At 51.6% G+C, this 25,915-nt stretch overlaps 2 protein-coding genes, 1 non-coding gene and 1 pseudogene across 12 annotated transcripts in view; 2 read left to right on the top strand and 2 right to left on the bottom strand.

The window, feature by feature from the left end:
* Positions 1 to 20,263, top strand: part of CUNH1orf159 (chromosome unknown C1orf159 homolog) — a 26,017-nt gene extending 5,754 nt beyond the window's left edge. Inside the window, exons 2-11 of one of the 8 annotated variants that reach the window (XM_063235248.1) lie at positions 9,313 to 9,451; positions 9,759 to 10,166; positions 10,478 to 10,575; positions 12,297 to 12,372; positions 14,416 to 14,515; positions 14,858 to 14,923; positions 16,179 to 16,313; positions 16,973 to 16,998; positions 17,077 to 17,107; positions 19,214 to 20,263. In XM_063235248.1, the coding sequence (XP_063091318.1) occupies positions 12,337 to 12,372; positions 14,416 to 14,515; positions 14,858 to 14,923; positions 16,179 to 16,313; positions 16,973 to 16,998; positions 17,077 to 17,107; positions 19,214 to 19,308 (489 nt within the window). In that variant the 5' untranslated portion in view covers positions 9,313 to 9,451; positions 9,759 to 10,166; positions 10,478 to 10,575; positions 12,297 to 12,336 and the 3' untranslated portion in view covers positions 19,309 to 20,263. The remainder of the gene's footprint in view (positions 1 to 9,312; positions 9,452 to 9,758; positions 10,167 to 10,477; positions 10,576 to 12,296; positions 12,373 to 14,415; positions 14,516 to 14,857; positions 14,924 to 16,178; positions 16,314 to 16,972; positions 16,999 to 17,076; positions 17,108 to 19,213) is intronic. The other 7 variants (XM_004999682.4, XM_004999685.4, XM_004999684.4 and 4 more) reach the window with 7 other exon arrangements.
* On the bottom strand, positions 8,065 to 8,200 carry LOC111757076 (small nucleolar RNA SNORA2/SNORA34 family). The gene has a single exon (XR_002791457.1). It is a non-coding gene; the product is annotated as a small nucleolar RNA SNORA2/SNORA34 family (small nucleolar RNA).
* Positions 17,714 to 19,214, bottom strand: LOC101788289 (rRNA-processing protein FCF1 homolog; annotated as a pseudogene).
* Positions 19,326 to 25,915, top strand: Rnf223 (ring finger protein 223). 3 transcript variants are annotated; one of them, XM_013153322.3, is made up of 3 exons: positions 19,326 to 22,349; positions 23,321 to 23,568; positions 24,669 to 25,915. In XM_013153322.3, the coding sequence occupies exon 3, from the start codon at positions 24,678 to 24,680 to the stop codon at positions 25,425 to 25,427; it is 750 nt and encodes a 249-aa protein (XP_013008776.1). In that variant the 5' UTR covers positions 19,326 to 22,349; positions 23,321 to 23,568; positions 24,669 to 24,677; the 3' UTR covers positions 25,428 to 25,915. The 3 variants fall into 3 exon arrangements, with proteins under 3 accessions (XP_013008776.1, XP_004999738.1, XP_004999737.1); XM_004999681.4 differs by having other exon boundaries at positions 23,318 to 23,568; XM_004999680.4 differs by having other exon boundaries at positions 23,158 to 23,568.

Below are 25,915 nucleotides of genomic sequence, written 5' to 3'. Positions count from 1 at the left end.
CTGTTTTTGGATGTCTACGGTTGGTTTTTTCACCATGTCATCTCTCCTGTGTACCGCTGTGGTTTTTTTGCTTCTGTCTCTGCTTGTTCTTTGGCATAGGCCTGTGTCTCTGCTAACTGTTCAGTTACTCTGTCTCTTTTACCTGCCAGTGAGACTGTGTTGTCTTATGCACAGCATGTTCTCAAGCTTCCTCAGCCTCTTGTTGAGTCGCTGCTGTCTTCATGTAGCCACTCCCAGATGGTCATGTGTTTTCGTCCTCTGTCTTTATTCCTTCTGAGCAGCTTCTTGGGCCAGCCTGAGCTGTTGAACTGACTCGTGTTTTGTTTATTCCTGCAAGGGCTGTGTCTCTTTCACCTTGGCCCTGAGTTGCTCGCTTTCTCCAGGGCAGCCTTCTGGTATCTTTGCAGCTCTCTCCTTGGCTGGCAGGCTCTTTTGTGTACTCTTTTGCTTTGCTTTTCCTCCACTGCCCACTGTCACTGATGAGCAGCTTCCAGTTTTGCTGGTTTCTTGCTGTGCAGTGTGTTCTCGGCATTGCTGCAGATGTGCCCCAGCTCTAGTTTTAGCTCTATCTTGCTGGCGACAGCTTTGTCAAAGCTCACCTTCAATGTGAAGATCTTTTTCATTTGTTGCTGTTGCTTCGGTGTGTCCTGCATCAGCTTCTGTTGCTTGAGCTCGTGCTTTGATGTCTTGTGCAGCTGGGTGAGGCACTCCTCAATGTCATCTTGTGTCATCTTGTGCTATGTTGTCTTTCTTTCCTCCCTGTGGCCCAAAAGCAATTTGGGCTTCTAGTTTTGGAGTAGGTCCTTTTTCAGCCGGGAAACAAGACAGGTTGGGAGATACAGGAATTTATGTTGAAACCCTTTTTTTTACTAATATATCTCTCAGACTGGAACTGTGGCTCCTTTTTGGGACCCCAGTGGCTCTAACAATAGTCGAATGGTGTTTGAGTACTGGACCAGTGGGCTGTGTCATTTCTGAGTGTTTAGTTTTACATCTACCACAAAGTCCATTGATTGGCTCCCTGTTATTGTGACCAGGGGCTCCTGGACACCTAAAGAGATGGAGCCCAGTCTAGTCCTGGCAATATTTAGTTTCTGTCGGTCCAGTGAGGCCAGCATGTGCTTTTTTCCCCTGCTGGGTACAATAGCCTTTTGCCATTAACTGTTAGTTTTAGAATTTTTATAATCTCTGTCATCATTTTTGAGCATTTATTTTTTTCTAGTGTCTATATATTTTACATGGCACACATTGATCTCAGTCTAGCTTTGGTCACTTGGCAGATCCTGGCTTGGTTTGGCTCGTGTTTTGTCACAGTCCTCCTCTTTGTCCTTTAGTGATTTTTGTCTTTTTTCTTGTGATCACTGTCAGAAGATGTTTTGAGCCTCCTATCAGCTTTTTGTTTGGCCCCCTGGTCACAATTTTATGTACATGTGCAATCATTTTTGTATCAGTTGTCTCCCTTGTGGGTGTTTTTAGAAGGAGCAACCCAAGCTTTATCAAACTAACAAGGAACCATACATATTTGTACGCAAAATCTTCTCATATCAAAAGTCTCAGTCTCTCTCTTCCTCTGTTTTTTATATTGAGTCTCACCATGTAGTTCAAGTTGGCCTTGAATTCACTGTAGCACAGGCTGGTCTTGAACCTGTGGCAATCCTGCTGCCTCAACCTCCCAAGTACTGCGATTACAGGTGTGTGCCACCATGTCCAACTAAAAGTATATCTCTTATGGTCTTCTTAATATTTTTCTCTCTCATTTACTTTTTTTTTTTTTTTGGTACCGGGGATCGAACTCACGACCTTGCACTTGCCAGGCAGGTACCTATGCTGTGGAGCTAAATCCCCAGTCCTTCTCTCTCATTTACTGTATTCTTCCTACAACAAACTTGGCTGCAGCTGTTTGAATTTTAAAGTATCTCCCCATTTTTTCCTCAGATTGTTGCTTTGAAAAACTTGACTGACTGCCAACAAACCTCTACTTAACCTTGAATCTGTGTTCTTGTCTTTAACTAACAGAGACCAGAGAAAAGACCAAGTTAACCCTGTAATTACAATTTTTTTTTTTGCGGTACCAGGGATTGAACTCATGACCTCACGCTTGCCAGGCAGGCGCTTATGCCGCTTAGCTAAATCCCCAGCCCATAATTTAAAAATTTATATTGCACAAGAAACGTTTTAAGCACGACACTAACTCAAATTGGGAATGAAAAGATGACCCCTGCTTCATCCCTCCAATCTTGGCTAAATCTTTTGGCCTTATGCCTCTGTTCTAGCCCAGCCAACTGCTCAGGTGGTTTTTTTCCCCCAGTCTCAGATCTAGTGGGTTGGTCACTGTCATCACCCCAGTCCATTTCACAGGGTGCATTTTATTTTCCAACTTGCCTACAGCATCGCACCTATTGTGCATTAAAGCTAAGTAGCTTTTTCATGTTTTTACCTGTTATGGTACAAATTATTTTGTCAGTTACTTTTGTTTTCAGCCAATTAGACTGTTTCCCTCCCATCCCTAGCTGAGCCCGAGTGACCCTGGACTCACCTCGCTTCATTTACTCACACACAGTTATGTATTTCCCTCGCATCTTTGGATTCACACACTTCATCCCACTCATGGTCACATACTTCCCTTCCCCGGTTGTTGCCGTCCAGGTGCTGGATTCTCTAGCCCCTCCCACTGGGGGGCCGCTTCCACAGTTCCAGCACTCTGCAGGCTTTCCTCACTGTGAGGATGTGGGCTTCCTCTGACTTAGTCTGCATCAGAGGACCATGAGCCTGTCTCACTGTGGGCAGGCCACTCCCTTGTCCCTAGCACTCCTACAAGCCGGTTCTTGTTGTGGGCCCCTCCTACTTGTGGTGTCAGTACAGTCTGATTTTTGGTCCAGGTCAGAGTACTCAGCACTCCCGCTGTAGGCCACTCCTGCATTTCCTACTTGGGGTATAGGTTTCATTTGACCCAATCCACATCGGATTACTAGTATACCCTGGGAAGTGGTGAGGCGCCCCTTCTGTCCTATGGGATGACTTTTTTCAAGTCCCGGTCTCTGGGCTGTAGGAGGGCTGATTTCCTCTCTGAGCTAAAGTTCCACCTGCTGGTACCAGAAGTCTCAGGACATCTGCCACTCAGGCTCTCTTGGGCCTGCAAGCAAGAGACAGAAAATCTGTTGTCTCTAGCCTCTTCGTAGTCAGAAGAAACGTTGTGGGTTTAAGAGACAGGAGAGACCAAATGGGAAACAGGAAGATTTTATTTTTAGATGTACACCCGCCTGACTGATAAATCCAGAATGACTGAGCAGAGGATGAAGGACAGGGCCCAGCTTTTACACATTTAATCGAAGAGATTGGCCTTTGACGTGGGACGTGTGGGTGGGCAGAAGGAGAACTAGGGCAGTTTGTCAAGCTGTGGCAGTTTTATGTTTTGGTGACCGTGCTTAGACACAACAGGATGTTATGGGAACGGGAGGTTATAAAAGTTCACTTACAGGGACAAAACTTACTGCTTCAGTGTGACTGAAGCTAATTTGTTATGTAAAATTACAGCATCTTGAAAGCCTTATTCATTGAAACTAGTTCTTCTAAGGAAAAAGAAGAATTGTGAAACAACATATAGGGCAGCTTAAGTTGTCATCGGAGTTTTCATTACATTGTAAAATTTCTTTTACCCTGTTATTTAGCTTTTGAGCCCCAATAAAATTTCCAGAACAGAAAATGAATTTTGGGGCTGGGGATTTAGCTCAGCTGCATAAGCCCCTGCCTTGCAAGCAGGAGGTCGTGAGTTCGATCCCCCGTACCGATAAAAAGCAAAAAGACCAAAAAAAAAAAAGGAAAGAAAGAAAATGAATTTCATGTTCAGGGAGATACACAGATTTTTATTTTTTTTTATTTTTTTATTTTTTTGAGATAGGGTTTAACTACGTAGTTCAGGCTAGCCTTGAATTCATTTTGTAGCCCAGGCTGGCCTCAGACTTACAGTGATTCTCCTACCTCAGCCTCCTGAGTGCTGTGATTACAGGCATGCACTACCACATCCAGCCCATACTCAGACTTTGAATGTTGGTTCTGAGGAGCCTGTTCACCCATGTATGAAATGTCATTTGTCCCTCAGGGCTGCTCGTAAGCCTTTCTAGTCCCTTTCTCAATAAGAGGCAAGCCATGCAGTGCCCTGCCCACCACCCACAGTGCAGTGGTGCCCCCTGGAGATGAACCTCTACCCTCCTGCTCTCTGCTTGCTGGGCTTGAGATGCCAAAGTGGGGTTCCCTCTGGTGGGTTTCTAGTGTTTGTGACTAAAGACAGTTTTCCCACTTTTGGACATGGCTTTTGTTTTCATTTCTCTTGGGAAAATACCCAGAGTGAACCTGCCGCTGCCCTGTGCACCCACCATGGAGGGACAGGGCCATTACCTGGAGAGAACAGAGCTGAGTACACCTCGTTCTTTGTGTTACCAGTTTAGATGTCTGTTCTGGTGGCTGATCAAGTCTGCAGTCCATTTTTTCAGTTGCTTGACTGTGACGGTTGCTTATATACTCTGAATACAGGCTTTCATCAGGTCCATGTGTTGCAGACATTATCTCCCATTCTTCATCATTAATGGTGTGTGTAAGTATTTTTATTTGGAATGCTTTTAGATTTACGGAAAAGTTTCAGGGATCTACTTTTCCTCATATTAGTTCCACACCTAGACTCATAATCATCAGCGAAGGCAGAGCTGGGCAACCTCTGCAGGCAAGGCCAGGCTTTGTTTCCTTCTGTAGGACACCTTGCATTTAGTTGCCACATCTCCTCAGACCCCTCTGGGATATGGCAGAATCTCAGGCTTCCTTCCCTAGTCCAAGGAAGACTAGTCAAGGGTTTTGTAGAATGTCCTTCAGTTTGATTTGCCTGGTATGTTTTCTCATGTTGAGGGGGGATTTGGGTTCTTGGGAGGATACCACAGGTGACCATCATATCCCATCAGGGCACCACACAACCCTGGTCCACTGGTCCCACCCTGGAATAGTGACTGGATGCCTGGCTAGGGTGACGTCTGCACATGTCCAATACACAGTTGTTTCTCCTTGTCCCTGCTCTCTGGAAGCAAGTCACTGTCTGGGCCACGCTGGAAACCAGTGTGTATCTGTGCTATCTGAGGTTCTTAGGTAAGGCGTGTTTCTCTTGCCTCATGGATCTGCCCTTCAGCCACTCACTGATGTCACTGTGGACACTGGCAGTGAGTTAGTCTGTGATTCAGAGGTATGCTGTTTCCTTTGCTGCTTGTCTGTCCCTGTGTGTTTTGAGGCTTCCCTTTCTTTCTAGCATTGTAAGTTACTCCAGGCTCATTTTAAGCATTTTCTGCCCCAGCTCTGGGGTCAGCCACTTCTCCCAGACACCCTAGTTCTCATGATTGATAGGAAGATGGTCTTGGAAATGCAAATCTAGACCTTAGTGTTCTTGTTGCCATTAGAGTGTTGTTCCTACTAGAACCTGTCAATGGACAGAGCTGGCTGATGTACAAATCTGGAGGGGTGTGTGTGTGTGTGTGTGTGTGTGTGTGTGTGTGTGTGTGTGTGACTGTCATCTGAATGTGCTTATCTGCACCTTTCACTGTGGTTGTGAGAACCTGCTCTAATTGTCTGCTGTTCACCTACTTATTTGTTAGACACAGTGTACGTGGAAAACAGTTTCAGAGGCAAATTTACCAACTAGAGTACAGAGTTTAGTTTGGTGTTCTCCTGCCCCACCCTGACCCATCTCTCACTGAGGATTGACCCAGAGCCTCATGTATGTTGGGCACTCATTCTACTCCTGAACTACACTGCCAGGCCTTTTATTTTGAGATAGGTTTTCCGTAAGCTGCCCAGACTGGCCTCAAAGTTGTGATCCTCCTACTCCAGCTAAGATTCCCCGTAGCTGGGATTATAATCATGTGCCGTCACACCCAACTGAGTAGAGATTTTAATTTCAGTGAAGTTCAATTTATCAATTTTTTTCTTCCTTGATATTTCAGTGTCTTTTCCAAAAATTTCTGCCCAGCCAGGCATGGTGGTATGTGTCTGTAATCCCAGCACTCAGGAAGCTGAGACAGGAAGATTGCCATGAATTTGAGGCCAGCCAGGGCTTCAGAGTGATTTCAAAGCCAGCCTGTACTACCACTAGAGACCCTGTCTCCAGAAACAAAGCAACAACAACAGTAACATAGTTTTTGTCCGATCAAAAGTCATGACTATTTTGTGTTTCCTTTTACAAACTTTCTTTTTTTAATTTAATTTTGTTTTTTATTTTTTTTGCAGGGTCAGGGGGTAGATACCAGGGATTGAATTTAGGACCTCGCGCCTGCCAGGCAGGCGCTTATGCTGCTGAGCTAAATCCCTGGCCCCAAGTGCTAGGATTATAGGCTTGTACCACCATGCTCAGCCAGAAATAATATATATATATATTTTTTTTGGTACCAGGGATCGAACTCATAACCTTGCGTTTGCCAAGCAGGTGCTTATACTGCTGAGCTAAACCCCTGGCCCTGATTTCTTATATTGACTTTATAATCTTGGAACAGAACTCAAGGCTTGCCTGAACTACACAGTAAAATTCAGAGAGAGAGAGAGAGAGAGAGAGAGAGAGAGAGAGAGAGAGAGATCAGTATTGATCTTTGATCTCTAGGAAACTTACTAAAAGGAGAAGACGGAATTTATTGACTTTAAAAAATTGATAGAAAAATTTTTACAAAGTGATAAAGTAAGATAGTCTCAATAAAAAAAATTTGGAAAATTTGCCACATTTGCTTGTAAAGTACTTTTGGAATTTCTTGTTTTGTTGTTTTTTTTTTTTGTAGAATCCTTAAGAAATTTGCCCTGAAAACAATCCTATCATCCTGAAGGCAGTTTGATGTTTCCCTTTCTTATCTTTATGGCTTTCATTTTCTTTCCTGCACTGCTAGAATTTTTAGGATGATGATTAAATCAATCAGTGTAATTTGCCACATTAATAAAGGAGAAAACTACTACGTTTATTCCAGTATATGCAGAAAAAGCTTTTGAGAACATTTAAAATCCTTTTATGATTAAAAACTCTCAGCAAAGTAGGAAGAGAAGGAAACTGTGAACCTGATAAAAAGCGTCTGTGAAAAACCTGTGCCGGACTGCACTCGGTGGTGCACCCTGAGGCCTTCACCCCTCAATGAAGAAAAGGGAACCCGCCTGCTTTTAGCACGTCTCCCCAGGTGTGCTGCTGCATGCTCCCAGCTGCGGGATGAGGAGGAGGGGGAAAGAGGGAAGTAGATTATATTATAGAGATCGGGGAGGAAGAAGTACAAATTGCAGTTATTTGCAGGCAACATGATTATAGAAGACTAAGAAATCTAAAATAATAATAATTTATTATTTTTGGGGCTATTAAGTGACTTTAGCAATATCTCAGAAATCAATATGTAAAAATGAACTCTATGTCACTTAGTTAAAAAAATCTTTTTTAATTTTTATTTCAGGGGCTGGGGATTTAGCTCAGTGGCATAAGCGCCTGCCTTGCAAGCAGGCAGTCATGAGTTCGATCCCCGGTACCAATAAAAAGGAAAAAGACAAAAAAAAAAAAAATAGAATAAAAAAATTTTTTTTATTTCAAAGGGGGTAAAATGAAACACAACAAAACATAACAAAATAGGACATAAGAAAGCAATGTAAGAGATACAAATTCCTAAGCTAGGCGACCTGACATCTTCACTGTCTATCATATTGTCTCTTGTTTTCTTCCAAATAGTTGTCCATGTCTTCGCATACAGAGAATTTATACAAAACAACATAGTATAAAACTGATCCGAACAGAATGCGGAAGGTGATTTAGGTCTTCAAAACCAGATAATAGGGAAGTCACTAATGGCTGGCATAGAGTCTCTTGTTCTCTTTAAAATAGCTGTCCATGCTTTCATGTATATTGAAGTTCAACAAAATGAAGCAAGCCAGGGGGAGGGGTTGCTTGGTTTCCCAGCACTCCAGGTTCCTGCATGGCGTGGGTCCCAGTAAATGCCGGTGGCTCCTGTCCTGGGCCACCACAACCTGCCACGCTCACAGCCGCTCATGGAGGGTGGGGGAGGGGTTGTTTCAAGCTGTTTATTTCTAATGAATTGACCATTTCACTGCCCAAGTTCTGAATGGCCAACACATCATAGAAAGACATCTCTTTAGGCTCCTGCTTGAAACCAACAGCGTCAGGAAGCTGGCGGCCTTGATTTAGGGCCAGTGTTTTGTCACATATTAAGCAGCAAGCTATTGGAAAATATAATCAGAAGTTACTTTGTGTTTACAGTGATAACACAAAATAAAGTAATTAGTTTGACATAAGATGTACCAATGGCTAATGACTGAGCATTGTTAGTCACCAGAGAAACGTAACTAACAAGAACAACGACTTACTGCTGCACAGCCACCAGTTAACACCAAGTCTTAGCAAAGATACAAACTGATGTCTCCTCCTGGCTGATGGGAGGGTAAAATGGACCATCACTGTGGAACACAGTTTGACAGCATCAAAAAGTTAAACATGCAATACTCCTCCCTCGGTTCCAGCTGTTCCATTTCTGGGTATTTACCTAAAAGAAATGAAAACATATCCACACAAATAAGTGTACCAGGGTGTTTGTAGTGCCTTTACTCATTGTCACCAAAGGACAGAATCAGCCCAGATATCCGTCAGCAGGTGGTGCATAGAAAAGTCAGCTATATCCACACAGTGAAATGAAGAGTACGCGTAAACTACACACTGATGAAGAGCCAGACACGAAGGTGCACATATTGTGATCTGCTTGAATGAAAAAAATAAAGTTGGCCAAGTAGCAGATGGAAATGTTGACGGAACTCTTGGACTTTAGGTTCTTTTTGTGATTTGACCTGGCCCCTGGGATGCTTCTGCCTAGAAAGTGAACAAAAGGGTCCAGGACACTAGGTATTTTCTCCAGGCAAAGAAAAGTTTGTGCTAAGCAAATACCTAACAGACAAAAAGAAGGGATGTTCTCATACCCTGTGGATGCGGTATGCCCAGGCTGTGACTGTGTCCTTGCACTGGACAAGGAAAGCATGCATTGTTAGTGGAGTGGATAGCTAAAACTCCTGTAGGAAAGGCCCATTCCCTTTGGGACAGGAGGTTTCCTGCCATCTGAGCAACACTGCCCACCTCCCACCAACACAGTGTTTTCACTACCCACAGCCCTTAGCTAAATCTCCATAACATGAGTGACAAGACAGATCCCACCACTCCCTGTTGAGTCCCTCTGAGCCTTCACCCCCAAGGCCTGTGGACCCCATGACCTCTCCCTTTAGCCAGTCCAAAAGCATGGTTCTTATTCCCCACCCTAGACAGAAACATCTTCGTCCTTTCTGAGGACCATCCTGGAGCAGGCAGGACACTGCTGCTGGAGTCGAGCTTGGAGCTGAGACACAGGCGCGACTGCTTCTGCTCAACAGCTGCCTTTGCCCAGGAAGAGTCACCTTAGAGGTAACGTTTATGTTGAAGTATTGACCTAGCTGTGTTAGAATGGATAATGAGTTCTGCCTTGTGAGTTCACAGTTGTTAGAAATTGTACAAGCCTGTGTAGTGGGTGCAAGCGTCTCTTCCATTTTGCCAGAAATGTGGCAGGCATGAAGTCCTATGGACTTCGAGCACAAAGTGTCTGAGCCTTGAGAAGTCTGCTTGCTGTGTGTTCCAGTTAGCTTGCCCTCTGGGTCTTCTTCCCATGACTGGAAATTATTATACCCAGTAGCCCTGGGGCCGTTGATTTGGATGCGTAACTTTTGTGGCCCAGATCTGATGAAGGCAGAACACTCGCACTGAAGTCCTGGTCTACGCCGAGGCCCCAGCCACCCAAGGGGAGACTGACCGTGGGAGACCATGCTCAAGATAGGAGCGGAGTTTGACTAGAACAGGTCAACATCTGTGAATCAGAGATCAGAGGTGCAAATGGCCTTGCTTCTAGGACCCTGACCTGGTGGAGTTGTTAGAGGGTACTCCGGGCTGCCCCTCCCTGGGCTCCGAGCCCTTTCTGCCAGGAAGTTCTCTTCTCAGGGACTGCAGCCTCATGTACTCATCTGGCCTGCTGGGCAGAAAGGTCAGGTCCATGAGCTCCACGTGACTCAGCAGCCCAAGCTGTGCTGACCACTGGCTGCCCTGGGGACCTGCGCCGATGTTCGCAGCTCTTATCCTAGAAGGGCAGGTAAGAGCACCTCCAACCGATCTGCACCTACTGCTCCAGAGCCCTGGGTGGCAGCTGACCCACAAGGCCACCCACAAACCCACCCACCATCTACCCACTAGGCTCTGCCTTCTCCCTGCTTCATCCCCATCCTCCGGTGTAAACCCCTCCACACTCCCAGGGAAGCCCAACCCCCTTCATACTGCTGCTCTGTCTTGTCTCAGCCCCACTCCCCACCCCAGATCCCTGACTAGACTGTACCCTCCAGCCTCTCCGGGGCTGCACCTGTGCCTCTGCCCCGCCTGCCCTCTCTACTCACCTCTCTTGCACAGACCCTGCTGTCTTCTTGCTCCCTGGCATGGCTCTGCAGTGCCTCACGTTCCTGGCTGGCCTTCTGGTGGGAGTTGCCAGCAAGTCTACAGAAAACAAGGTTGGTCCTCCTGTCCATGACTATGTGAACAGCAGTAAGGAGTTATTTTGGAGTTTCAGTTGGCCTAGGAGGTCCCTGATGCCTATCTCCAGGGTTCTAGATGAAGCCACCCGGTGGAGGGGCTGCGCCCCACCCTGTGCCTGTTTTGCTGCCTCCCAGATGTTTCTCTGCCAAGCTACTTGTTGCTACAGCTGACCAAAGGTCCCTGCAGATCCACCCTGTGGGAGCTGCTTGCTGTGTGTAGAACAGCAGTGGTGACACTCACAATAATCCTCCTGTCTCAGCCTCCCTCGTGCTAAGATTATAGATGTGCACCACACACCCAGCTTGATTTTTTAAGAGAATAAAAATAAATTAATAAATAAGTATGACAGAAAATTTCAAGACAAGACAATAGCAAATTAACAATGGTTATTATATTGCATAGTATTGTCCTCAAAATAGTTGTTCAACATAATGTTTTAGGAGGTGAGTAATATAAGTGATTTCACTGATTGATAATTTCACCAACTAGAATGCTCTGCCCTGTGATTACCTGTGGCCCAAAGAGGCAGAGCTTGGAGAGCTCTGGCCAGAATAGGGACACCATGTGGAGAGAGCACTCGGCTGCCACCACCTCCCTGTCAAGACCTTAAAGGGTAGAGAGAGGAGACCCTGCCAACCACAGGACTGCTACAGCCCAGGAGGAGCCCCAGCTGGGGTTTGACATCCCCCTTGCTCCGTGTAGGCAGGAGAGATGTGTTTTCTTCACCCACCACAAGGTTCATGGCTGGGGCTCCAGCAGGCAGATTAGTAAGAAAAAAGCACATTTATGTGACATGGGAGCCTCCACATGGAATGGAGATACAAAAAAAAAGACACCTGTGTGTGATAGCCAGGCTTGAGGAAGAGGGACAGTCCTGCTCATGAAAGGGCCCCTGGCCAGTGGCTAGTTGAGACTCTTCCCTGAGTTCCTGTCTTCCACAAGAAGGGCCCTCCTGTCCTTAGGCTGGGAAGGCATATCTTCCATGAGAGCCTTAAGACTGCTCAAGGGCTGAGGCCATGAGTAGAGAGACCTGCATCTGTGTTCTCAAGCACCAAGGTGGTATCTTTTGGGGTTTTGTGTTCTGAGCCCAAGTGCCTGTATGCTGCCTGAGGCCCAGACTGCAGATCAGAGTCTCATGCCTGTTTAGAATATATCAGACAAGGGCTGGGGATTTAGCTCAGTGGCATAAGCGCCTGCCTTGCAAGCAGGCAGTCGTGAGTTCGATCCCCGGTACCGATAAAAAAGAAAAAGAAAAAGAAAAAAAAGAATATATCAGACAGTCCTTGCTGTCTACCATTTATTCAGTCATCAAATCTCACTGGCCACATATCCTACACAGCTCAAATGCAGTGCTTCCCAGTACCTTTGAGGGGCTCCCGGAGCCCATAGGGAGGATGAGTCAGAGATTTGTGTGCTATGACAGGGCTGAGTCCAGGTGCCATAAAGATCACACTCAAGGAAGCCCAGCCTCAGCTCTGCTTTGCACTGGGACTTCTCTGGCTTTGGTTCTTTGCATCCGTAACTGAAGTTTTCCCTCTGGTGCCATGCAGGGGGTCAGTGAATGAGCTCCTGTGCCCGCAGAGCCAGGCTTCTCCTGGCACTGATTCTGGGGGAGATGGGCCATGGATGTTGGACCATATGCAGGGAGCCACCTTCCCCATTGCTACCTGCAGTCTCACCACTGTCTCCTCTCCAGGCCCAGCAGCCAGAGTGTTGTGTGGATGTGTTAGACATCAATGCCACCTGCCCTGGCACAAATCTGTGTGGCCCAGGTAAGCCACTTTGCTATAAGCAGGTGCCAGATAAGTGACCAAACCACTAGGGTCCACAGGTGGTATACATAACTCTGCCTGCTCCTTCTCAGTAGTGACCAGCACAGAGGGAATGTTGGGCAATGGGGCCTGGCTGAGCCGCCTTGCTGTAGGCATCCTGGAGAAGCTAGCTAGGGCAGCATGGGAAAGGGTGGACTCAACTGAAATGGTTCCAAGGCTACCATCGCTCTCTGTTGTCCAGTGCCAGGAAGTCTCTGCAGGGGATGAGGGCATCAATTGGAGCAGGAGGTGGCTGTGGGCTATGGTGGACTCAGGCTGGAACAGCTCAGCATCATCATTTCAGTAGTGGAGGCCTAAGCAACCCTGTCCTGGGGTCTATTACACCCCCATGGAAAGAGGGCATGAATCCAGGGTGGCTGCTCACCAGGCAAGCTGTACCCTGAGAAGGCTGGCCAGCTGCCATGGGGGGAGGGTATGGTGGAACCTGTGATGGGGCCTAAGCTGTGGAGGCTGTGATGGGGCCTGCAATAGAGAGGCAGAGTCCAGAGGCTCGGGGGCTGGCCATCTGGGCATCGGTTGGCAGGAAGGCAGCAGTGAGAGCTGAAAGTGGAATGGGAGTCCTGGGAAAGTGGGCACAGAGTAGCAATTGTGTGGAGAGACACAGGAGCCCTTGGGCCTGGACCCAGGACCACCATCACCTCTTTGGCCCTACCTTCTCCCTGGCCGTGGCCCAGTTGCTTCTTAGCACAGAGCAGTGGAAGGAAGCTTTTGGGAAGGATCTTGGTATAGCAGTAGGTTCTACATCTGTCATGGACCCCACTGGACTCCTTGGCCTCCTGGGAGGAGATTTGAGTAGACTGCCTCCCAGGGGGCCCTCCCTATGTGCCCACTCTTACCTCTCATGGCCAGGGTGGGCAGCTGCTTAGGCAGCCTCTTCCTGACCCACTCCATGTCAAGGTACATAGCTCAACCCAGTGGAGAAACTAAGAGCTGGCTGCATGTCCTCCAGCCCAGTGTATTTGCTAGCAGCCTTGCTAGCGCTGCCCTGTGATGTCTCTCTCGGGTCCTTTCTCCCTGGTGTCACACTGCCTGTGTGACACAGAAGACTCATTTCACCAAGGGCCCTATTTGCTTAAATTAAATGTGCATGAAGTTCAGTGTGAAAGGCCTGGGCCTGTGGCATAGGCCTGGGTACTACTCTGGGTCCAGCGCCACTTTCGGCACTCACAGTCCTTGTTTATGGAGCGTGTATCTGCCCAGCCTGTATTAAGTGTTGAAGGTGTTGGAAAGAGGTAATGGTGTAAGAGTCAGTCTCCATCCTCAAAGGAAGCTGGAAGACAGCCGTCTATCAGTCAGTGGCCAGGTTGCTCCCAGCATCTTGGCAGGGAGAGAATAGGCTCTGGGCAGCAGTGAGAGGTGGAAATTTGGCTCGATCCTTCAGAGAACCTGAAACAGACCCTGGGGAAGGTGCAGGGATGACAAATCGATATTGTGCCTACCCCACATGGGGCCTGATGGCAGATGCCTGGTGTTCATGGCAGTGGTGTCCACACCTTGGAGGTAATGGTCTTGGGGAGATGTAGTGGATGAGGCGGGAAGTGAGGGCCAGGCCTGCAGCCCTCCATACTAGGCCATCACATAGTCCTATAACTGGATACCCATCACTAGCCTCTCTAAATTGCCTCTTGCAGTGACCAGAAAGACATGGGCTCCTCAGCAGCAAGAGCCTGAGTGAAGGGGCTGGGGATTTAGCTCAGCGGCATAAGCGCCTGCCTTGCAAGCAGGCAGTCCTGAGTTCGATCCCCGGTACCGGTAAAAACGAAAAAGACCAAAAAAAAAAAAAAAAAAAAAAAAAAAAGAGCCTGAGTGAGGACAAGATGCCCTTCTGTTGGAACCCTTCCCTGTGCCAGTTTTACCCTATTTCCCCCATATTAGTGCTCTTGAAGGAAGGTTGTGTGACAAAGCAAGACACAGAAAAACTTCCAGGAGACCGTGAGCTGGCTTGGATTGCTTTCCTGAGAAACATTGTCCTCCCTGGTACAGGCTGCTACAGGCGTGGGAGTGCAGATGGGAGCATCAGCTGCGTGCGGTGCCAGAATGGGACCTTCCCAGCCTACAACGCCTCCGAGTGCAGAAGCCGTAGGTCTCCGTCCAGCTGCCCCACTGCCTCTCGCCCTTACCAGGCAGGCGCTGTGCCACCTGCAGTGAGGGGCTTTGCCTGTCTCTCACCTCACCCAGCCACACCTTCAGTTTAGGGAGACTAGAGCATTGCTGTTCTTGACTCCAGCAGTGGGGACCCACCTTGCCCAGAAGTATTGTCCATTGGTGGGCAGCCCCCAAAGTTCCCTCCTGAGTCCTCCGTCCACTGGGGCAACTTTGGGCTGAGGCTTACTCCACCGGCAGCACACCCAGCCCAAGATGCCCCTCAGGTGGGGTGGGGTGGCCCAGATAGGGTCCACCTCTCCTCAGCTCTGTTCTCCCACAGTCTCTGGCTGGGGTGCTCAGTTTCCCATGAACAGGAGCACAGGGACGCCTGGCCAGCCACATTTTGGTAAGTCTCTTAAAGCCCCAGACTTGAGCCAGGCCTCTGCCTGGATCCTGAGGTGTAGAAGAAAATGTCAGAGCTTTTGCCAGTGCAGGTGTAGGTCAGCCTCAGGCCCACTGTGAGCTGTGTGGCAGGAGCCCTGGTCACAATGTGGCCTGCAGAATCCTACAGAGCAAGGCTGGCATCACTTGGCTTAGGTAGAAGCATATGTTAGGAGTGGCACTCCTGGAGAGGTGCCAGACCCCTCCCACAGTTTCAGAGGCTGCAGTTTGTGGTTCACTGTTGCTTGTTCACATTTGGCTTTTGCCTGGTGGGTAGGCTCCAGCCCCCAGCAAGTCCTGTGGGGAGTGGAAATCACTCTGAAGGTGTGGGCCTCAGGGAAGACACGCACCAGGAAGAAATGCCTGCCATAACACCTGCCTCACCACCTGCCCTGTCCTGGGGGAGATGAGTCTCCAAGATCTGCAGTTCTGCCTGAAAGGAAGGCCTAGCAGGCAGGAAGGAGGGTGTGGCCTGATAAAGGCATGGCCAGGGTGTGGCCTGGTGGGTGGAAGTGGCTGGACCAGAAATGCAACTGGCAGAAGGGCCTGACCCTGGAGCTGGGATTGGAGCGAGGAGAGGGCTGGGCACCCAAGCAAAGGGGCACCCAGACGTGCAGTCAGTTAACAGCCCCCAGCTCCAGTGCAAAGCTGCCTTTCCAGGTGACTCCATTGCTACAGGAGACTCTTCAACGTGGTGCTAGACTGGTTTTGCTTGGAATTTTGATCTGAGGGGCTCTGCCTGTCTCTCACCTCACCAGAAAGTATACTTGAGGGGGCCCAGGCCCAGCACTGACCAGAATACTGAAGTCAGCTACACAGGGCAGCGGCCGGTTTGGACAGATATCTCGTCCCCCTATCACAGTGCTGGTCTAATGAGCCAGGCACAAGTTGATGGGTTGCCCCTGTGTCTCAGGGTGAAAAAGGTACCTTCCCAGTTGGCAGTGACCAAGGGGGTATGCTCCAGACAGTGGAGAGATGAGGGTGCCAAGGGGCATGGAGAGCCCAGGCCTGGGTGCATTTGGAGTTAGCCAGGGGGCTGCTTTCCCCCAGCCTCCTAACGCCTCAAGAAGGCTGGGCCGGAGGACAGGGCAGCATCCCCAGACTCTGACCAGGTATGCTGGACCTTCAGAGGTAACCAAAGGGAACAGCAGCCCCCCAGGGTGTTAGCAAGGGCCCCGGGCTCCACAGACTCCCCATGGCTGGCTGTTGCTTTGCCATAGGGGCTCCTCGAGTGGCGGTCTCCCTCTTTCTGGGAACATTCTTCATCAGCATGGGTCTCATCCTCTCCGTGGCTGGGTTCTTTTACCTCAAGCGCTCCAGTAAGCTTCCCAAGATCTTCTACAGGAGTGACAAAGGTACTTCCGAGTCATCTGGCCAGCAATGTGCTGCTGGGACGTGGGCCTGCTTGAGGAATGGGTGGTGCCCAGGGGCATAGTTCAGGTGCAGGTGTCCCTTTCCCCTCACTTCCAGCCTGCCAATAGGTGCCCCAGAGACCTGATAACCTGAGGTGATCTTGGGCCAGTGCCAGTCAAGACAAGCACTTCAGAATCAGCTCTGTGAGGCCTTGCACAACTGACCATGAGAAGTCCTACACCCATGCCCACCCAGTACCTCTGCCTCCCCAGACCACTGGCAGACAAGGCAGACACTGGGCTTGGCTGGCTCTGTGGGCCACAGCACAGAAAAAAATGAGATGAAGTGGTGGGTCAGGGCATCCCAATGAACCCCCAAGGCAGGTACCCCAAGGGCCCTAGGTGCCACCCGAGGCAAAGACACTGGAGATGATTGCCTCCCATGTCCTATTGTGGCAGCTAGAAAAATGACCTTCCTGGCTTGTCCTCTTGCTGGGAGGCAGGAAGGAGGGTCCGGGGCGGGTGGCTGTCCCTGGGGCACTGGGAGATGCAGCGAGCACCAGCCAGGTAGCAGGAACAAAGGCAGGTAGACCTGCTCGGCCCTGGCCCTGGAGGCCACTGCCTGCCCCTGCCAGGACTGACATGCGTTTCCTTCCCCACAGCCCTGGCCCTACAGCCCAGTGAAGCTGTAAGTATCCCCATGTCCAGGGCTATGCATGCAGCGCTGGCCACCTGCCTCTCACACTGCCTTTCTTTCCTTTTCAAGGCTGCGATGATCCCTGCGCCTCAGTCCTCAGGTAAAGACAGCACCACACCACCAGAGTCCATCTGGTAGACACAGGCATTTCGGGGGTTTGCCTGTCTCTGAGATTGCAGCTATCCCTAGAGCTCTCCAAGAGACCGTTCCCAAGGCAGGGCTGGGGATGGGCGCTCAGTGGGTACTCCACCACCAAACCCCATGACTTGCATGCTGTCCACCCTTGTACTTAGGCTGACCCAGAGAGAGGAGAACCCCGCATGGGCAGACCCTTCCCTGCCATGTTCCAGCCCACTCAAGCAAGCTCTGCCTGAGAGGTAGAGTGTAGGTCAGCCGCTGGGCCTTGCCCCACCAAGTACCCCTAAGCGGGTGAGACCCCTGTGTGGAAGAGGTCATAGGATGCAGGTTAGGTGACTGGCCTGTGGTCATACCACAGTAAGCCCCAGAATTGAATCACCCAGCCCCCTTTCCCAGCCTGCAGTCTTCCCACCATACAAAGATCTGGCACAGGACCAAGCAAGGCCACAACGTCCTTCTCCACTGGGGACAAAGCAGCACCTGGATCAAGACTAGACTTGCCTCATTTAAAAAAAAAAAAAAAAGCATCAAAAAATGAATGTATTTAACCATACTCAGCTGATAAAAGGGCAAATAGGTGGATAGTAATTCATGCTGTAGCATGTTCAGTGAATTGAAAACAGAAAGGTGGTGGCAAGAAGGCAGAGGAACGCTGTCTTACAAGAGTTAGAGTGAGGGGCTCCGTAATCTGGCATAAGCTCAGTGTTGTATCTGTGGTTAGAAATGTACATGATGGGAACTCCAGGGATCTTCCGCCTTCTCCCTTTAAGGTCTGGGTCATCCACGGCCACAGCGTAACACTTGTGCTGAATTACTCTGTCTAAGCAGTCATCTGCGTAGGTCCCTTTATGTGTGCAAAGTAACCGTTCAAATCGTGGATCCTTGGCAATCCTTAGAGCCACTCGATACATCTGTCCCAATTTCTTAATTCGAGCCATAACACAATCAGTTATACAAGGGATACACTTGGCATACACCCCAGTCCATCATACTAAGTCCAATTTGGCTTTGATAGAAAAGTTGATAAAGCTGGTATCAACCAGGATATGATAGAAGGGCCCGGCTGTGTAATATTGGAAGAATAAGCAGGAAGGATGTTGGGGGACTCCCTTTAGAGCACTGGCATCTTTCTTTTCTTTTTAGGTTTTAATCTATCTTTTTTTTTTTTTTTTTTTTTTGGTACTGGGTATTGAACTCAGGACCACGCACTTGCCATAAATTCCTGGCTCCTAATCTATCATTTCCTTTGAGTCTCTCATCTCTGAGACTTAAGCATTTGTTTTATGGTCGCATACTTTTTTGCTTTCTTTTGTTTCCCCATGTTCATGTCGCACTCCTGTTTCTTCTGGAATCACCCAGAGCGCCAGACTTGCTCCGTTTTAAACAGCATTTGTCCCAAGTTCTCTGAGCTTCAGCTTTAGGCACCTCTGATAGCACAGAGGCTCACAGCGGCCAAGGGCAAGGTAGCCAGACAGACAGGCTGAACAGCAAATTGATTCTCTTGACAGTTCTGAGGCCAGAAGTTAATCAAGGTGCTGAGGTGGGTACTGGCTCCGAGGCCCTGGAGTCTCTACCGTCTCCTCCAGCTCCTGCTCCCCATCGTAGCTTTTCCATTCCCTTGTCCCTCTGTTTCCCTCTAGGGACAATGGCCACTGGCCACTGGATTTAGGATGGTCTCATCTGAGAGCCTAACTTAGTCACTTCTTTCTTCTAAATGAGGCCACATTCATGGACCTTAGGACTTGAGACATGGATCTGTCTTGGGAGGACCCTTTCCTGCCCCCTGCATTTACCTTGCAGACCTGACTTATGCCTCTGCCTTAAGAGATAACTGGGCTGGCCTTATTGGATACAGGGCCAAGGAATGTGTGTTGGAGAGCTGTCTTGTGCAGAGGTGGGCCCTGGTGAAAACTCTGGGCAAGGAGCCCCAATTCCCCCTGGCCTGAGTAAATGGGCCCATGGTAACCTCATACCTGCAGTGGCCCACCTGATTTCCCAGAACCCTGGTGCAGACCCAGCCATGGGTGGTTCCTGACTCTGACCTAGCTTGTTTCTGACCCTGTTTCAGTGCGGAAGCCTAGATACGTGAGGCGTGAGAGGCCCCCAGACAGGGCTGTGGACACTACCTTTCCTGCAGTGGATGCCCGCATCAGCAACGTCTGACCAGGAGGCCAGCTGAGACCCCATCACCCTGTACCATGGAGCCAGGGGCTACTCCTTGGATGAGTCAGCAGCAGGCACATCACCTGGGGCCTGGCACAGGCCAAATGTGTCTCCCAGTTACAAGCTGAGCAGGAGCCTACATCCCCTGTTTCGTCCCTCCCATGCTGCTCAGTTAATGGACCACTTGGTCACTTGGGAGCAAGGAGTAAGGTGCAGGCCCTCAGGAGACACAGACAGAATTCTGGACCAGCTTGGCCTGCCGGTGCCCTAGGCTGCTTTGCTCCTCAGAAGGATGGGGAGACCAGGCAGACCCTGACACTCCCAGCAAAAAAGCCTCACAAACCCATCTAAGAGGAGTAAGAGCAAGGATCAGCTGTCAGGGAAGACATGGCCTTTCCTGGCTGAGGCCGTGGACGAACCGCCCCAGGGTGGCCAAGACCACAAGGCACAGCATCATGCCTCCAGGTGTTGCCCAGCCTTCTGTTGGAATTTTGGTTGATAGAAGAGGCACAAGATGTTGCTGTACTCAGAGCCCAGGTCCTCAGCCTAGGTCAGGCAGACCTTTGTCCACAGGGGCAACCTGCAGCCAGCAAACAGCCAGGCACCCACAATGATGTGCCCACACCTGAAGCCACCAGTGACTGGCCTCATTGGGCTGCCAGTGGCATGCCAGCCGTGGCCCTTGTCCAGGGGCACAAGATGTAGGTTGCTGTAGAAGACGCAGCCATCTCCTTCCTATGTGCTGGGCTTGGAATGTCCAGCATCATCTCCCTCAGTGTCTGGCCCATGTTGGAGTGGCCTGACCCTTTGGCACCATGATACACATTTGGAGTTTACCATTCATCTGCTCATCGACCCTGGTAGCTTCCTTGGGGACAAGAACTGACAGCCTCTTCCCTAGTCAGGGTGCAGGCCACCTGTGTGAAGTCGGATCTAGTAAACCCTTGGAAGTCTCTGTCTTCTGGGTCTTCTCACCCTCCCAAGGGTCATCTGTTCTCTGCATGTGAGAGGTCCCACGCCTATCCAGGTCCCTGCCACCTACTCCACGACCATATGCAGGGGTTGGGACAGAGAACAGTGGGGAGAGGCCCCTGGCAGGGCATGGAAGAGCTCAGCCCACCCTCGAGGGCACCCTGTCTCTTAGGCCTGTTCCCCAAGTGCAGCCCCATCCTTTCAGGACATCCCCTGGTGAGGCTTGCCCTGAGCTGCCTCTTGTAGGACAAACCCACCCCATGGTGAAAGAAGGGGAGAATGTGGTTGCCTCCTCCTGATGGCTCTGACTGGTGAGACCTGACAAGGGGTGCAGACAGGCCCACTGAGCACTGCACACCAGAGCCCCTGGGAAGAGGCTGCACATGGGCAGCGTGTGGACTGAGAGTCACCCTTGAAAGAGCAAAGTCCCTGTGCCTGGCCACCCAGGCCTAACACAGAACCCTCCAAACCTGTGGATGGATGGCTCTTTGGAGAGGCCTGCGGCATGGGAATATTTGCTGACTGAGGATTCCCCAGAGGACAGCAGCATGCCTGGGACATAAGATCCAGTCCCTGCTTCATCACTACCCTGGGCCTCTGTTCTAGTACCTCAAACACCTACTACCACCTGACTCTGGACCCCAGCCTGTGGTTCCAGCTCCTGAGACACATGGGGAATGTCCCTCTCCCACTGGCCTGGGCTCCAGGGAAGCACTGGGGAGCAGGATCCTGCCAGACCATGGAGTGAGGGTCTAGACTGAACCCTTCTGTTTAAGGGACCAAGGATCCTGGGGAGATAGGGCATGAAGGGCAGCAGGGGCCTGGGAGAGTCTGTCCCATGCACCTCTTCTCTGCACTTAGGTTGCCCCTGAGCCATCCTGGGGGTTCTGGCCAGGCCAGATGAGGGGCCTCGAGGTCCCCAGGGCATTTTTGATGAGACGCTAAAGGCAGAGAAGACAGCAAGGGGTGCACCAATCAGGGGCACAGTCAGGGCTCGTTCCCCCATGTCTCCCTCAGTGGCCCCACAGGCCATTGCCACGCTGTGCTGGGTCCATTCTACTTCCACCGTGGCTCAGACTGGAAACCAGGGTTCATTCCAGCCCTCGTTCCCTCTCCTGCTTGCTCAATGGCTTTACTGTCATCGAGAGTGGTTGTTAGAGCTGACTGAGGGTAGGGGACAGCAAGGAAGGACCCACAGGAGTGCTGGGAGTGGCCTTGGAGGCCTGGGGTGGCTGGCACAGGGCAGGCCCAGCAGGTAGGTTAGGACCTGTGAGACCTTGCACTCACTGGTGGGCGTAAGAGGTTACCTACCCAAAAGGTGGGAGCCTGAGCAGGCAAGCCCATGGTTACCTGCAGCCCCAGAGCCCCGACACCTGAGTCTGCAGGGAGGACTTTGAGGCCCAAGTAGGGGCCCTGTTGTGGGTGTGCACACACCTCCCCTGTCAGCAACTGGGATGCAGAGTGGCTGGCGCTAGCCCCGTAGGGCTTGGGCCTGATGAGCCTGGCTCTGGAAGGCTTTTCTGCCCTGGCTCCACCCTGCCAGCATATTGCCAGGGACTTGACAAGGCCCTGGTGGCAGAAAGGTTATGACCATGGTGGACTTGGGTGACAGCTGACTCTCACCTGGGCTCAGCTGCCCAGGACAGCACTGTGTCCAGCCCAAATCACGATGGACATTTGTCCAGGGAGCCCTGTGACTGGGGTGGGGACAGTCAGGTCCTGATGCATACAGTGGCACCCACACGCCTCACACAGGCACACTGTCCCGCTGCTATGTTGGTGTGGGGACACTTGCCCACACATTGTCACTCAGTTCCTGCTGTGTGTTCCCTGCTTCCTGCTGGCCAGGATGGGGCCAGGTGAGCCCAGCTACTGCTCTAGACACCTGTACTGCTGGCTTGGTCTCCTAGGCCTGGCCCCACCTCTTCAGGGAGGCCCTGCACATTCTCAGGCCTTGCTGTCACCTGGCCTCTGGGCACTGTCTATCCTCTGAGGAGGCCCAGTGACCTCAGAGCTTGGATATTCACAGAAGCCCTCAGAAGGACGGTCCTGAGCAGCTGGGACTCAAGGTGAGTTCTGGGTGGCATGTGACAGGGTGTCATGAACCACAAACTCACTCCCAGAGATGGTCTCTCAGCAGGTCTCTAAGGTCCCCTAGGCCCTCAGTGACCCTGGACCCTGAACCTCACCTCTTCCTGAACCCTGCCCCTTCCCTGGGCCCCTTCTTCTTCCCTGAGTCGCCCTCCCTGTCTGAACCCACACTTCTCCCAGAACCCTCATATCTCTCCCTGGAGTTCGTCTCTGTCATGGGACAGGTGGGGAGCCTCAGTCCCTTCCTGAGCTCAGGTCCCCCTCTGATAGGACCCCTACCCTCAGCCCTCTGGGGCTTGGTCTGGGGTACAGTATGCAGGGAGCTGCACTATGGGGCCTTTCCCAGCCCAGGCCACTGAGGTGACCAGTGGGCCCCAGACGGGTGGGTATGAGGACAGCCATGAGCCCAGGGCACAGCTTTCAGCAGTGGAGTCCACAGGCTGCAGGTCTGGTTCACTCTGTGCAGGCCCATGATTCTGGGCCAGAGTGAGAAAGCCGAACTCTCACTGTGCAGGTAACCTTACCAGAGGACAGTGTCCCCACAGCCCAGGAACCTCACCCTCAAGGCCACTGCCCAGGCCCAGCCCATCTCTGACCTCTCATTCCGCTTCCTGGACCTTAAAGCAGGGAGTTCCACAGAGGCTGTGGACCTGGGACATGCGTGTGAGAGTGTGTGGGCAGGCAAGAGAGAAGGTGCAGGATGGGGTGCTGGGAAGGACACAGGTGGACAGGATGTCCACCCACTCTCCGCCATTCAGACTGCTGAAGTGGCCTGTCTTACCCTAGACATGCCTGCTTTGACCGTCACCTGCTTCTCTCCTTCCCATGGCTGCCTGCTGGGAAGGGCAGCAATCAGCCAATCCCTGGGCTCTGGCCACACCCTGGGCGGGCATGACCTGGAGGGTATAAATTCACCTGCTGGAACTGACACCCTGAGAACCCACAGCAGCCTGCAGCGGAGCTCGGGACTGGACGACACGTGCATCTCTACCCGCCATAGAGCTGAGCGCACACCTGCCAGACTGGTGACACGGTAGCTACTGGGCACCGGTCTTTGGAGGAACACCTGGAGTGGAGGTCAGGTTGGCCTGGGAGGAGAGGAAGAGAACACTGCTGGAACTGCAGAGCCCAGGGTCTCAGAGCCCTGCTGTGGCCAGCGAGGACCATGTCCAGGAGCCACTGACTCCCAGGTGCCAGGTGAGTCCGGTTCAGCATCTTACCTTTTACCTGCACAGGCTCAGGGTGGGGCACCTTGAGAAGGGTGAGGCCTGATGACAGGGAACCGGTTCTGTGAGGGGCAAGTGGGAGAGAGCAACCTTGAGGTTTCCCAGACCCTGCCAAGACCACTGCTGTCGTAGGATATGTGACATCACATGCTAGGAACCTGGGGCCCTCGTGACATCACTGTGATGTCACATGACCCACATGGCCACAGAGACAGTTCAGTAACACCTGAGCCATTTCAGCTACCAATGACCAGCAGGTGAGGATCAGGCCAGGCATAGCCTGGTCACTGATGGTGTGGCCATCTAGGCTCCATGGGGTCTTGGGCCAGGGCCTCGGAGGTGGAAGATGGCACCCCTTACCTACCTGCCTCCAGGTGGGATACCTGTGGCTCTAGGAGTTGGAGACCTGTCCCAAAGAGGGGCGCAGACAGGGCCAGGTGGGCCTTGGACAGCAGGCTCTTTCAGGGCGGCCAGGGAAGTAGAGTGGAGCCTGTAAAAGGAAGGTCCTGGGTCCCGTGATCCCATTTCCTTCTCAGCAGCCAGATGTATAACCCTGAAGTGTGGGGACCAGGGCAGGTGTCTTAAGCTGCACCCCACTCCTCTGGCTATAGTTGAGGGGGCATTTTCAATACCTGGCCAAACCAGAAGCCCACTGGGATCCAAGTTCAAACCTCCTCTAGTGGCAGGAAGCCTGCCCCCCCCGCCCCGAGCTGCCTTCACATAGGGCTCTGAATTGCCCCACACAGCCCATAGGGAACAAGGACTACCAAGGGCCACCATTGACCAAGGCACCCACTCAGCCATCAGCAAGAGCCCCGGGCCCATGGCTTCCATATCTGTAGCCCTGTGGGGCCTTCCAGGTCTGAGTCACGTTGGGGAGGACGGGTTACAATGTGGACAGAAGACCTCGGATACAGACAGAAGGAGCCCTGGAGGGGCCCACAGGGCGATATGTCCTTCCTGATCTGTGGGGCTGATGCTGGAAAATATAGAGGAAGAAAGAGAGTTACTTGTTGACCTCCCAGAAGGAGCCCCTGGAATTACTTACAATGACCTGTGCTTGTGCTGCAGCTCAGAGCCATGGCATCAGGTCATGCTGTGCCGCACCCCTGCCGAAGCAGCTCCACAGCCTCCTCCATGCCTGGGTCTTCCAGCCCAGCTGGCAGCCCCAGGTCCCCCGGCACCCCTGGCTTGGATCGGGTGGCCTCGCCTCTGGAGTGCTCCATCTGCTTCTCAGGCTATGACAACATCTTCAAGACACCCAAGGAACTCTCCTGCACCCACGTCTTCTGCTTAGAGTGCCTGGCCCGGCTGGCAGCTGCCCAACCCACAAACCTCCCTGGCACAGAGGCTGTGCCCTGCCCATTCTGCCGGCAGCCCACAGCTGTGCCAGCTGCTGGGGTCCCTGGGCTTCGCACCAGCCGCCAGCTGCAGGCCAAGCTGCCAGCGCACCTGCGACGGGAGGAGCTGGTGTGGTTGGAGGGTACCAAGCTGTACTGCCGCCCACTACCCACCACACCTAGTCAAGAGGCGCCCAGCTTTGTGTGCGTGGATGTCGGACTAAGCAAGGCTGCTGAATCCATGCCGCCTGTGCCTGTACCGGACCCTGCCCCTCGCCAGGGCTGCTTGGCCCCCCTAGCCCGCTGCTGGGAGCGATGTGCAGACTGGCGGCGCCTGGCGCTCGTCTCAGTGCTGCTACTGCTGCTTTTCTGTGTGGTGCTGTGGCCTGTGCAGTGTGCCCTCAAGACTGGAAATCTGCGCTGCCTGTCCCACCAGCATGCAGCCACTGCTGCCACTGCTGCCACACTGCCTTCTCCCTCCAGCCACTAGCCAACAGCCACAGTCGCCTGCCTCCAGGGGCCAGGCCTACCACTGCCACCCCTGCCCTTGGGAGTTAGGGCATGGCCCCCACTAGGTGTCAGCCCCAGGACTCCAGTGAGGACTTTTGGGTGAATAAAGGGCCCCCAAAGGCTCCCAGAACCACAGGCTTCTACAGGCCAGAAACCCCTGACCCCAGAAAGCTGATGGAGAAGGGGTTCAGAAGATGTCCCAAAGCTGCTCTGGCCCTCCCCAATTCACTGTGAATTGCCCAGAAGAGAGGGGCTGTCCCCTCCCTCCATGCTGACATTTCAGGGTCTTCCCATGGCCCTCTAAACAAAGGCTAGCCCCTTTCTTTGGGTGGGGTTTCTGAGCTTTGTCCTCTGACCCAGGTCAGGGTACAGAGGCAGGGCAGCCCTTTGGCCAGCCCAACAGAAACCCCCAGCAGACTCTCCTGCCCTTGTAAAAGACATTTTTAAATAAACTATTTTGTATCCATA

This window comes from Cavia porcellus, unplaced genomic scaffold (genome assembly GCF_034190915.1).
Source record: "Cavia porcellus strain 051 isolate PalLab524CR breed Dunkin Hartley unplaced genomic scaffold, mCavPor4.1 scaffold_25, whole genome shotgun sequence".
Classification (NCBI taxonomy): Eukaryota; Metazoa; Chordata; class Mammalia; order Rodentia; family Caviidae; genus Cavia; species Cavia porcellus.
Note: the sequence above shows the minus strand (reverse complement) of the source record. Positions and strands in the feature narration are given on the sequence as shown.